A 14,228-nucleotide genomic window follows, 5' to 3' on the forward strand; every position below is an offset into this window, starting at 1 on the left:
AACCGATAACTTCGAAATTTACGCATTTGTTGAAACCTACCCAGATTTATCATTTGTTGGACAAGGGCGGACTGATAAAAATGGAGGAGGCGTGGGTTTTTACTTAAGAAAGAACGTGAACTTTGAAGTTGTAATATTTTAAATGAACACTATGAAATTGTTACTATAAAAATTAATGATATCTATATCTCAGTTGTGTACAGACCCGAAAATCGTTTGACTGAGTTTTGGAACTCATTGGAATTAGCTCTGGTTAACATGGGGTCGCCAACGGCGAAAAAAATCATTATTGGTGACTTCAATATTCATCTCCTAGAAAATAACAGTTCTTCTCAACGACTTCTAGATCTTACTCAAAGTTATGGTCTATTGCAGCTAATCTATCAAACCCACTAGAGTAAACTTACATACCGCTATGATCATTGATCACTGCTACTCAAATTTAGCTTGATCTAACTCGGTCTGAACGATAGTGATGTGTCGGATCATTTTCCGTTTAGTGTCAAATTTGAGACTCCTAGCACGTTTAAACCAAAATTGCGCATTTGAAAACTATTATTACGAAATTTCTAAATGACCTAAAAACGAAAAACTGGAATCATCTGATAGACTATGCGGACGTTAACCTAGCTTTTAATGATTTTCACGATTCCCTCCTGAATTTGTTTAATGACTGCTTTCCTTATTATATGGTAACGATAAGTGACTCCCACAAATGGATCACTGAAAATATAATTGCTCATATTGAAGATAAACGAAAACTGAAAAATATATGCAATCGAAATAAAAAGGATGCAAACTTAAAAAGATATAAAATCTGCAGAAATCTTTGGAATAATTTAATTAGAAATTAACGTTTAAATTTTTATAAGAATGCGTTGGCATCCGCCCAAGGTAAATCACGCAAGTTGATTAACGAGCTAATTGGAAGGGGCAAACAGAAAATTGGGTCTATAATACAAAATACACCAGATAATTTTAACTAATTTTTTACTCCTGCTCAGTCTGAAACTTCTATTAATAACAGTTTTGGTAGTGTTAAAGTGATCTCCAACTCTATGGATTTATTAGAGTCCGACGAAGGGGAAATCTCAAGAATTCTGAAGAATTTAAATTCTAACTCGGCCCCCGGTTACGATGATATTTCACCCAAAATTATAAATATAACAGAATCTTTTTAACCTTTCCCTTAAATATTCTAATTATTATGTCATTCTCGCTGGGAATTTATCCCAACCGTCTAAAAAATCAGTTATCACGCCTATCTTTAAAAGTAAAGATAAAGGTTTATCCACTAATTATAGGCCAATCTCGATTCTCTCGATTTTGGCCAAAATATTGGCCGCTGTTAATTTTTACTCTAGGCTATTGCCCTTCGTAAATAAGTACAAATAAATCACCAACAAACAATTTTGTTTTAGAGAAAACTCTAGCGTTGAACTGGCAAACATATAAGTATACAAAAAATGATACATGCCTTGGAACCGAGTAACTATGTTTTAACAGTGTTCTTGGACCTGAAAAGGCCTTCGATTCCGTTAATATTAACCGTCTATTAGAAAAATTAAAAATTATGGGTATTAGAGGTAAAGGTCATGACTGGATCAAATCATCTTTAAGTAATCGCACTAATCAAACTAAGCTCAATAATCAAGTGTCTAATGAAAGATATGTGTACAAAGGGGTCCCTCAATGCTCTATTTTGTCTCCTCTCTTTTTCAATCTGTTTATAAACGATTTAGCCTTAATTGACGATTCTGATACCCTCAACTTGTTTGCAGATGATACCATTTGTTTATATTGTGGTCCTAACTTAGATAATCTTATAATAAACACAAATATAATCATAAACAAAATTGATATTTGGCTGCGGGACAATTTTTTAGAATTAAATAGTGATAAAATGGTTTTCATGATATTTGCAATCATAAACAAAGATTTAACTAGAAATGAGTCAGTAGTTTTTGGACAGACCCGATTAGAAGAAGTCTTTACCTATAAATACCATGGTGTGTGGTATGATCCGTTACTTAATTGGAACAAGCATGTCAATTATATTGCCAAAAAAGGATCGTATGGTGTTTATTTAGTGCAGCAAAACCGTAATATATTTGGTAAAAAAATCCGTCTACAATTGTACTATTATCTCATATATTCACAATTAGTTTTCTGTATAACCATCTGGGGAAATACATCGGACCATAATTTGAATAGATTAATGGTCCTGCAAAAAAGAGCCTGAAGAATAGTCGAAAATACGACATATAGCTCATACTGCAACTATTTTTAAGGATTTATGTATATTGAATATTTTTCAAATCTATATGATTTTTTCGGTCTCATATTTATTTATAAATGAGTGCATTGTTGGCCCTATAACACATTTAGATATGGTAAGCTAGCAAAATATTTTAAGCGTAAATCTTGTATTTTAGAAGTTCCTTTGCCTCAAACTCGACTAAAGTCAAATTCTAATGATTGGTTCGCTGTGTATGTTTAAACAACTCATTCGATAATTTTTTCTGAATTTCCCATATTGTGGGAATTTTTGGGGTCCATCTTGGTTCTGTGCATGGGGATAAGGACTTACAAGTTAGAGATCCTGGTCCCATAGGCAGATAAGGAGTCTGGGCCCCCTTTTCACGAGCTGCATTTACTCTTATCCCTGGAACTAGGCTGTGCCTGAATTTCCCTGATTCAGCGTAGAAGTCTGAGCTCTACGGTTATTTTACTAAATAAAAGCTCTTAACAATCGTCGACTAAATATGCGATAATTATGCAACATTGCGATTTAAGGCTGCGTCCGTAAACTAACAGGCAGAAATTTTGGTAATTTTAAAACAAAATCTTCTGCCTAGGAATTTCTCCAATATAAATAACGATTGATATTATAGATTTATGCCTTCGAATACAGTAATTACGGTCACTGGAGGGCCCCTTCCAATGATGAATCCCTAGGCCACGGCCTAGGCGGAAATACGGCACTGGATAAGTTAATTATTTTTCAAAAAACGTTGAATTAAACACTTTAAAAGTAGTATTGTAAAACCCTTAAGACCATAGATTAGTTCCCTCAAGGGAGTAGTTTTATACTACAAACGGTGTAGTAAAGAAACCAAAACGGAGGACAAAAGCACGCTAAACAGTGTAAATAAATACACTAAAAGGAAAAATGCTAACATCCTTTAGAAACCTGTTAAGGTATTAAATATAAGACGATAAAAACTTTTAAAAGATTGAAAATAAACCTTTTTTTAAGAGTGTATTGGCTTTTGTCGTGAGGAAATTGAACATAAGATTTAACCGTTGGTTGATATAAGGATAGAACTATTTTGCTACAAAGGCTAGAGCCTATATTTTTTATTTAAATCAAAACAATACACTAGGGAAATGAGATATACCTAGTTAAGTAAAATGGTAAATTTTAAACTGTCGTTGGCTAAAGAATAATAATAAAAAATCATGTAAAACTATACACACAATTTCAAAGAGAAACTTAGAACGATACAGGGACAATAAAGAGAAATATGAAAGGATTTTATTTAAGGGCTTTCTTTGCCTCAATGTCAACTCCAACTCCAATCCAACCTTTCGCTACTTGGGATACATATAGTAATTATATTTTGCGTAAGAAATAAAATGGTCAAAGACTTTTTAATAATCATGTCGGTAGGAAAGATAGTATAAATAGGTGGTTGCTTGATAAATTTTACATACATACTACACGGCCCTGATTATCAGTTAAATCATTAAAGTCACAGTTTGTTCAATTTCTTTTATTTTCACTGTTGCCGAAGCATCTTTACCAGTCGCCAGTCTTAAATTGTAAAAAAAATATATATATATTTTTAATTTATAATTTCAACAATATTTTTTTACTAACTTTTCGAAATCAACAAGTGTATCTGGTAAATGCTTGTTTTGGGTTTCGGGTAGGAGAAGGAACACGAAGCCTGTGAACAGTGAGATAATGACGTTCAAGATATCAGGAACTGATTGACCATAAATTATGCCCTGAAAAGTAATCATTTCTAACGTACAAGACAGTTGACGAAATTAAAATATTGGTTCTTGTTAACTTACCAAGAAGTCGGCTAACGGACTGAGAATCGAGCCAATTCGGCGTGCGGTCATGGCCCCGCTGACCCCAACTGCCCTCATGTTCGTAGGGAACAGTTCGGTACAGAACACGTGCAGTAGCACGTATGCCAAAGAGTTTGTTATCCTCCCAATCATTATTAATGTTAATTTTAACCAGTAAATATCTTCAAAAGAGTATAAAATAGTTATCTTTCGTATCAAAGTCTTCTTGTAAAGAGCGAACACCGCGTTTAAAGAGAGTAGTCGGTGTTTTGAAGAAGGTGGCGTTCATGACCTCTTTTCAAATCAACATTTAACACTCCGTCAGAACTTAACTCTTGTACACGGCACGCGATATCAGCTTTCCCCAATTTCAGTTGGGCATAATTATTTTTTAACGAATCCCTTTCCGGAAAGCTTAGAAAAACAACACGGGAACAATGCAAGAACTAAAAATTTTGTATTAAGAAAAAATGGCTCATCCAGACTTTACACTATAAAATTAAACTACAGCACTCCTAGCAGGATGGAAAAGTGGTTAGCACTTTTTCCACGCAGCAAGAGAAGTCGGGTTCAATCTCAGCTTCTGGCACTAGCTATAGGGTATTTTTCTCGTGTTCTTCGGTCTCTCCTTTCTATATAACTTGAAAAGGTACACGGTTATAGTGAGTGTTAGCACCTTTTGAGTATTAAAGCGCTTGAATTTTAATTTGGCCATTTGAAATAATGCAAAAAACTACCTAACTTGGTATTGCCTTTGTTTTTTGCCTAGCTGATTATTATTATAACTATAATTATAATTATAATTATTAAAATTCTTAGTTGAAAACTTTATACTCTCGTTAATGAAATCTATTTTGACTGACCCCCAATTACAGTGACGGCTAAGAAAATGATGCCGGTCAGGACGAAACTGACCAATAGCCCTTTCCGTCTAGTGCCGAATTTAATCACCACAAAATATAAGACCACAGCCGGAAAGCCCATCAAACCAGTCAAGAATAGATTGAGGTACAGTGAACCGCCCATCAGACCGATGCTCAAACTGAAGCCATGGTTGATGAATACGGTTGCTATACTGTAAAGACATTATTGTTTAATGATTTATTACGAATGGAAATGCAGATACTGCTCTGAAATCGTACTATGAGATGTAAAGTATGGCCGCTACTTTGCGCATGTGTCTGTTTCTCAACAAGTCGATGAACGAAGCCTGGTCAGATCTCGTGTCCTAAAATAACCACGACATGTTAAACCGATTAACTTAAATCATTGACAAATTGTTCTTTGTACCATTTCAATTTTATGTTTGAGTCTGCTCATGATTTCGTCAATGTTCGTGATTTCTTTTCCGTTCATTTTGGTTTGTTGCAGGAGTTGTTTCTTGGCTCTGCCATATTGTTTCATCGAAAGGAGCCACCTGGTTGATTCGGGAACTGCCCTGAAATGTATTTCTTGAAAGTCAAAATCTGAAATGGGAAATTTTCCATTGCAAAAGGTTGGGTGTCATTGATAATCGCGGGTGTAATGGTAATTGTCCCTAGAAAATGTTCATCTTGATCTTTATAATGTTAATATCGATCAAATTCCCAAAATAACTACGAATAATTGAGTGAACTTGAATTGGGTTATTGGTTCTTGTTATTAGAAAACTAGATATTCCGGTAGGATGACAACGAACCGATATTAAAAAGCACTATTGTATTGGTACCAATTGTATCGGTAAAATCATGATAACGCTTATCTTAACGATTTCTAACAGGCTAACGATAAATTAAGTTTTTATTTAACGTTATCGATTTGTTATATCACTTTTGGTTTCTGGTCGGTTAATCGGCTTAATCCAAATATTACCCAACATTATTTCCTACAATCGTAACCCACCAGTACAGCAATAATAGGAAAGGTAGTTGGAGTGGCAAGGATGAGACCAGCATGATCGTTTTCCACTCGTTGATCATCCAGCTAATGAAGGCGCTAGCCATGATGCCAAGTCGCCACATGGCGGTGAAGCTGAACACGACGTAGTCCCGGTATTTCGGCCCCACTGACTCGATAACTAGGATAAATCACGCACTTTGCATCAATAAACTGCTAACAACCATTACAAGAATGAATAGAGATTAACAGATGATATGCAAACACGACTATAGCCGCTGTTTTCTGGGAATGACAAGGCAAACAAAGTACTGCTCGCACATATTCTGTTCACTCGACTACATTCTTGACCATAGCAACTGATACAGCTTTAAGGGCGAGGTCTGATGAGTCCTGGACCACATTAACTAGATATGGACTATTATTAAGGATTTAGTGACTAAATCTTATTTCGAAATATTCAGGCTTTAGACGATATATCTAATTTATCACATCAGGATTTTATCCATTTAATCCTGATTAAAATCCTAATTTATTATTTTACGAGAGACCGGATATTCACTTCAGTGAGAATTCCCTCTGAATGCGTTCTTACAGGAGGTTATGAAGACAGTGTGGGCCAGTCCAAATCCTAATCCGATGACGAACCTGAGGGCGAGGAACATGGGCATGTTGGCGGCGAATACGAGGATGAAGGACGCAACTGTTATTGTAGCTTGTCCCGCTAAAATGAGCGGCTTACGACCAAATCTACACAAAAAGAGAATTACGGGCATTTTTCTCCATAAGATAAGTGGAACGACTATATCCGAAGAAATACTTGTCGGCCAGTTGTCCCGCCGGAATGAAGGAGAGGCAGGTTCCCAGAGAGTGCACCATGTAACCAAACGATATCATCCACTCTCTGGAGCACACCAGATCCCACTATAGTCGAACTAAATCGAATCAGTTTCATCTACAAACACAAGTATTAATCTTTTTAAGGGGAACCTAGTCGAAGATTTGTGTTATTTTTTATCAGTTTATTCGTATCTAGGGTATTGGGTGAGTAGATTGGAGAAAAACTTTAATATATAGTAAGGTTTTTAACGCTCTGTGGACTTCGTAGATCTATTTGAAAATGTAAATTAAAACTTCAATTAAACAAATAGACAAAAAGGTTGCGAATATAAAACTCAAATCACAGTATTCGGCAAAATATAATTATTTGAATTAATAAAAAATGTGGCAAATTAAACGTCAAGCAGGGAAGAGCTAGAAATAATGGATTACACCTACCCTGAAATATAACAAATAATTAAATCGATAAGATTATTCGTTTTCCAAATATTCAAAAAGGACGGTGGTTCATATTTTTAAATTATTGTCTGAACTAGCCCAGTAGCAATAAACAGTCAGGCCGACGGCAAACAATGGGGTTGGCCCGTATGCTGATTTACATAGTCGAACTCCTGAACTCGATGTCAAAGTCAACGGCTGGGCAATGGACAGTTGCTTAAGGAAAATGGTGGATTGTTAGCCTACCCTAAAATAGCTAGTATCCTAGCTGACTCAAAAGTTACTACTTGTAAAGGGGTATTTTTCGGAGAGGAAATTTAACTGTGTACCCTTTTTTTGCAACCAGCCTCCAAAAATATGGTACACTCTGTTTAAAAAGTCTTCGACAGGTGAAATTGTTGCACTCTTTTTAATTCTGCTAGAAAACTATAATAGATAGCTCGATGAAACCAATTGCAACTATTATTTATTATCCAATATCTTTCGTTATTTATCGGTTTCGTCCGCCAAAAATTAATAATTTGACAACTTTTTAAATATTGGTTCTACAGCACTGACTTTTAGTAAATATATGTTGTTGGACCGCTGTCGAAGTTGCGTTATTAATAATCGCTTGATGCAATTTAGGTGTTTCCTAGTTTCGACGAAAGTTTGGAAACGCGATAACTTCTCAACCGTTAGTGGTAGAGGGATAAATTTTCCACTTTCTAAATATGAACCGACCATATATAATACACAACCAGTCACAGATTGATAAAGCACCGTAGTCGAATTCAATTTTTTAGGCCAAAACCCTACGAGGCCTACGGTATCTCCCAATATTCGTCTACTTTGGCCTACAATCTAAAAAATGGTCAAAAAATTGCACGTGCATCACGTGATCTACGTGCTCAAAACGCCAAAAACCAATAATATTGAGGTAGTAATAATATGAATATTGACAAAACTCATTAGTTTCTTCTACAAATAATAATTGTATCTTCGTATACCCTACGGAATATCAAAATGTATCAATATTCTTTTTTACCTAGTATAGATTAAACAATAAAACCTCGTCTTTATCAGTTCTACTATTGTTGTCCCAGATATTAAAGAATAGCCTTAAGTAGTTACAACAGCGAGTTAGACTTACTAAAACAATGCACAATTGAATTTCACCCTTTTTACAGTACATGTTTATCAGTTGAATATAATACGAAGCAAATTTTAATGAAAGAAATATCTACAGATGGTATTTGTATTTTTCTCGCTTACAAAATACTTGCCGCATCTTTAACGCTCATTTTATTTCAACACCATTAGGTTTAGATCAAAATTTTCAATTATAAATTATAATTTAAAGTTATTAATACTTAAAATGTGACGAAGAACAACTTTCTAATTGGAATTTTTGCTCTAAACGTAATGGTTCTCGAGATAATTTTAGTATGACCTTGAAGGCAATGGTTCAAGGTCATACAATTTTCCAAATATTAAAATATCCTACCATGATGCGAATGTCTAGCAAATTTCGATAATGTAGCACGACTTGTTTTGGAGTTATTAGCGCTGTCTTGCAATTTTCCCTTTTACGACCTTTGTGATTTTGGTAAAATTTTTCTCGACTTACTATTGGTCGAATCCAATCATGTTCACGCTATGTAGGCATAAAACGTGACGGGGAACACTTTTCTAATTGGAACCAACTTTCTAACACTTACGGTTCTCGAGATAGTTTTTGGATGACCTTGAAGACATGGTTCAAAGTCATCGAGGTTATCATTCTTCTTTGCCCCCTGCACGTGCTACGTAACATAACAAAAATTAAATTCCTAGAGAAAACGGTTTCTGAGATATTCGCCCTGGATCGTTTTTTAGTGGACACCCTGTATAACGTAATATTATGCTAGTTTTAACCAAGATTTGGAAATCGTTACTAGAAGGAGTTTTTATCTCACGCCCTCCTTTACTTCACGCTCGTCACTATAATTAACAGTTCGTGGAGCTCCCCTCAAGCTTATTCCCTTCTTTATTGCCCGACCGTCGCCAGTCCGGTACCTTAAAATAAATTGCCTTCCAAGGGTACCAATAGACCAAGGTCAATTTCAAGGTCGTCTTGACCCCCTCTTTTATTTCCATGTATTCATTCGGCGCGGCCGGCACGGCGGCTATACTATATTGAACCCCGTTATATTCAAAACCTCGTGGGTAATCTCTAAGGGGGTCAGTCCGGCGCCAGTGACAGCCTAGTTACGGTGACTTGTATTAGTAGATGAGAAACCGACACTGGCGCCAGTAGTCTGCAATTTTGACATTTTGTGTTGTATTTTATTTTGAAATAATTGGTTGTATTTTTGGGGGTTTCCTAGTGTGCACGGGTAAATTCTTAGTTAGAATAGTTTAGAAGATGCCGCAGGGATTAAAGATGCCAGTGCCATCCTGCCTAAATGCCATCGTAGATATCTGTCAATAGCAAAGTTTTGTGTTGTGCGCGTTTACCGGTGGTTTTAAATTTCTTACCCCTTTTGACCATTGGTCGGGGACAACTCCACCTTCAGCCATGATTGGACCTAATAATCAAAAATTAAATTCACGTGACCCGTAGGTCACGTGGTCTGTTGGTACAAAACCATGAAGCGCTCCCAGAGAGATTATCTTTTTCAAAAACTTCGTCTCTGAGGTTTGTCAGATAACATTTCGGTTGTCTACTGATACACCGAGCTTGAATATCTTCTAAGTCATTTCAACGGTCGGAAAATCTTTATCCGGGTATTAACTTAGTCGTTTTAGTCGACAAGAATAACCGTCACATAGTCATCAACATCCAGATGGCTTCGCTCCACGAATCTTCGACGTTTCTCGCTGGACGAAAAACGTACAATTGGAAACTATATTTCTTGTTCAAAAAACTCTGAAGATTGTAATCAAAAACTCAATCCCATTGCAATGTCTTATCCCAGAATGACGTCTTAGGGAGTTTTGATATAACTGATATGTATGGTAGTATCCCTATCTCTGAGGCCCTTAAATTATTGGAATCTAAATTGAGAAATGACCCTAATTTATAACAAAGATCTTCTCTTAAAATTAATACAATTCTGAAGCTTTCGGAATTATATTTAAATAGCATTTATTTTAACTTTAATTCCCAAATTTATAAACAAAAAGACGGCCTAGTAATGGGGAATCCATTATCACCGGTTGTAGCAAATCTCTTCTAGGAAAATTTAGAGGATACCATTTTTCGGTCGGACATGGACAAAAACCATTTGGCTTGCTGGCTTCGTTTTATGGATGATATATTTTTTGTATGGAAGGGAGACTTGGATTCTTTAACGACTTTTCACAATGATTTAAATAAATTGCATAACTCTATTCAATTCACTATTAAACTTGAAGTTAACCACGAAATTCCTTTTTTAGACCTATTTATTAAAAATATTAATGGTAAACTAACCTTTTCATTATTCCAAAAGCCTACTCATTCGAAAACCTTTTTAAACTTTAATTCGAACCACCCCAACCATGTGAAAACATCAGTCGTCAAAGGTTTAAAACACCATATTGAATCCATATCTGATAACCCAATTGCGGATAAATTAAAAATTAAAAATCAGTTAATTGAATCGGATTATCCAAAAACACTTATAGAAACCATACTTGACAGAAACTTAATCAGTATGCCTCCTGATATGAAAAGTAAACCAAAAGAGGAGGTTTTAGTTTTACCCTATATACCTAAAACCACAGAGAAACTTAAACGAATTTTGAAAAATTATAAAATAAACTTAGTATCAAAAACCACTAATATTCTAAAAAATCAAATTTCTCATTTAAAACCTAAAATAAAGGATTCCGCGATTCAAGGCGTTATTTATGAAATCCATTGTTCATATGGGAAAACGTATATTGGTGAAACAAAACATTCCATTTTGGACAGGATTCGTGAACATAAATCCTGTGTGGCTAAGGGCGATATGAATAACGAAATTTCAAAACATATTTGGTCTACGTTAAATCACTCTATTAAATGGGATGATTACAAAATTTTAAAACGTTAAACCAATTGGTACAAAAGAAAATTCTATGAAGGATTGTATAATCATAAACGCAAAATTTAACCATGGTTAATTTAAACTAGTAAAAAGTAAATTTTATACTATAGAGACAAATACTTCATGGTTTAAAATAAACTTTAATTAAAAATAATATTGGGGAAGCTTTTCTATCTGGGTTGAAAAGGAGCGAGTGGGCTCGAAAACCTTCCCCAATATTCTTTTTAATAAAAGTTTATTTCAAACCATGAAGAATCTGTCTCTATATTATATCACTTACTATTTTTTAGTTTAAGGATTGTATATTCGTAAACTAGGTAATTTAAATTTATATAAAGGATGTCAGGAAGTAACTAATTGGGGTAATATTGTGATTTAAAATTTTTTTAATTTATATTTTTATTTTAATAATTCACACTGACTTACATATATACTTTCCAATTATCGGCTACATTGATTTTATAACACACGTACATTGTTATAATCAGAAAAACTTTTGTTTATTTTTTAACACGTTGACCTTCTGCTCACGTGATATTAGAACTTCACTCTGGCGCGTGGTAGAATTTTAAATCAAATTAAAACTAACGAACGACTGAAGAAGGGCCTCGGCTCGAAACGTCTTGTTTAAAATAAAGTTTTATCTTCTTATACCATGCCGTTTTCTCTGAATTAAACATAATTTCTACTAATATTCACCATGGTATAAATAATAAGTTTAATATCGTTTTTAATTGATTTTCGTTTAAGAGTGTGCATGTTTTAACCATTTTTATGTCGCGTAAGTGTTTAAAGTTATTTGTTTAGTAATAATTAAAATTGGTCTTTTGGTATGGCAAAATATATTTCCTTATTTCATCTCTACCCACAAATTCAAATAGTAGCGTACTCCGGGCAGTCAGTTATAGTAGATTCGCAGTAGTAGTAAAATAATAGTAACAATTGGCAACTGGTAAGCCTACCCAGATCTAATAGAACGGTCAGGGGATAATTTTTTTATAATATATACCTTGATCATGACTATTGTTTTGTTCAAAAATATATTTTTATTTATCCCTTGTTTATAGAAAGGGTGAACAACTGCAAAATATATTAGAATGTGAAATGTGTATTCAGGCTACCCAATGGTTAAATAATTGTAACCGCAAAGATGATTTAAGCCAAATAACGAAAAGCCGGTATGTCTGCTCCCTACATTTTGTGGATAATGGACCAACAGAAGCTAAACCTTTTCCAATACATCATTCAACTTTGATGCTAGGGTCTGGGTCCGATGGCCCGAAGACCAACCGATTGAATGGGGGTCCAACGGACCGAAGTCCATCCAATCGAAGGAAAGCACTAACCGACCTAAAATTAAAAAAATCATTTTTTATGAGTTAATTACATAAGGTTTCAACGGACCGAAATATATATTTTTAAAAAGCTGAAAAAAAAACGTTACTATAATTGAAACCAGGTGGATTACGTTGAAATTATCTGTTAAAAATAAATATCAAAACAAGAACATGCGCGCGTTTTTGTTTTTCACTCGAAGGCCTTTCCTTTCGAATAGTAATTAAGAATAGTAATTTAATGCAATAATTTTGCTTTGGGCCCATTCGACCGAAATCCAATTCGTTGGAAAACGATTTAACATTGAGTTCCAATCGATCGAAAATACCCCAATTGTGCGGTTTACAGCCCAATTTTGCACCTGTATATATTTTTTTTAGTACATCGAATTAAGGTTTTTTTTATAGATATATATAAGTCACGGACGTATCCAACGGTGCCTACGCGCCTTCGGCGCGCGTATATAACCTAAACTTTGCGCGCTCCGCGCGCTTACCTAACCTAACCTAACCTAACCTAATCCGAACTAATCTCATCTAAAACGTTTTTCGCGTACCCTGCTATATCTCGGGGCAGAATTAAAAAACAAAACAGTAAACTTGAACAGTAAAAAAGTTATTTTAATTTTTATTTAACTATATACAACTTTTCGGTCCGTTGAAACCATTTCTCTTTTGTTGCTATAAAAAACGTTTGTTAAATTTCGGTCGGCTTGTCCTTTTTTTTCGGGCCGTGAGTTTTCGATTCGTTGGAGCCCTTCGATCGGTTGGTCTTCGGCCCATCGGACCTACCCCGATGCTAGAACCAGAACATGTAAGTAAAATTATCCGTTTAGCATTATCATAAAGATATAATGGAAGTTTTATAACATGTTATTGAAAACAACCAGTCTGACACTATACTGTTCGTTGATGCAACTGGATTTAAGTCCGCAACCTTCATGAAAAATTAATATACAGCTAAGAGAAACTGCTCAGCACCAGTGCTGCCATCTATAGATAACTATAATGACAACTCCGAATTAGAAGTGGCATGAGGCAGAGATTGCAGTATTGGTTACTTAGATTACACACCAATAAGGAAAAATATTCAAGATGGTGATAGTAGTGTTGGGATGTCATTATGAATGAAAAGACCAAGTAGTGTGGGTTTTGAATAACCGTGAATACGACGCGAGTTTTATATGTTCACCCTTGTCTGAAATCGAACCAAGTTTATGTGAAAGCTTAAAATCACCTTCTCAATCATAAACACTATGAATATGAAAGATGAACGTATCAGCGTTGATGTTAAAAAAACCCACCGCCAGTCTAACGTCTAAAATACGGTATCGATCGATAAAAACCATTTTCTCACCATCCACATCATCGCAATTGTCACAAACTAGTGAAGATCTTGTTGCTGAAGTTGAAAATCTGAAGAAAGTTAACTCTGAATTGCAAGATAACCTATGTAAATGCACATGTGAGGCCTCAAAAAGCAAAATGCACGTCTTCAACGATTTTGAATCTACAATGACGAAAGACCGTAATATGTGTGTTTTTTACACTGGCTTATATTTACCTCAAATATTAGCCCTTTTTGCTTTTCTAAGTCCTGCTGTTTATAAATTGAAGTTTGGGA

At 34.9% G+C, this 14,228-nt stretch overlaps 1 protein-coding gene across 1 annotated transcript; it reads right to left on the reverse strand.

The window, feature by feature from the left end:
• Positions 1-4,932: 4,932 nt before the first annotated feature.
• LOC149962185 (solute carrier family 22 member 3-like) lies at positions 4,933-6,837 on the reverse strand. The gene is made up of 5 exons (XM_090164423.1): positions 6,779-6,837; positions 6,554-6,708; positions 5,374-5,549; positions 5,226-5,311; positions 4,933-5,158 (listed from the first exon to the last, which is right to left on the reverse strand). Exons 1-5 carry the CDS (start codon positions 6,835-6,837, stop codon positions 4,933-4,935), a joined length of 702 nt encoding a protein of 233 aa, XP_090020549.1.
• Between the last annotated feature and the right edge of the window lie 7,391 nt (positions 6,838-14,228).

The sequence above is a fragment of the Leiobunum rupestre genome, chromosome 1 (genome assembly GCF_980474605.1).
Source record: "Leiobunum rupestre chromosome 1, qqLeiRupe1.1.hap1, whole genome shotgun sequence".
NCBI classification, from domain to species: Eukaryota; Metazoa; Arthropoda; class Arachnida; order Opiliones; family Sclerosomatidae; genus Leiobunum; species Leiobunum rupestre.

Excerpts from the sequence above, each read along its gene's own strand:
- LOC149962185 (XM_090164423.1), bottom strand. The coding sequence starts at position 6,837 with ATGGTGCACTCTCTGGGAACCTGCCTCTCCTTCATTCCGGCGGGACAA. Across the intron at positions 6,709-6,778 it reads GCGGGACAACTGGCCGACAA|ATTTGGTCGTAAGCCGCTCA; the intron begins GTATTTCTTCGG and ends CTTTTTGTGTAG. Across the intron at positions 5,159-5,225 it reads GCCATACTTTACATCTCATA|TATAGCAACCGTATTCATCA; the intron begins GTACGATTTCAG and ends ATGTCTTTACAG.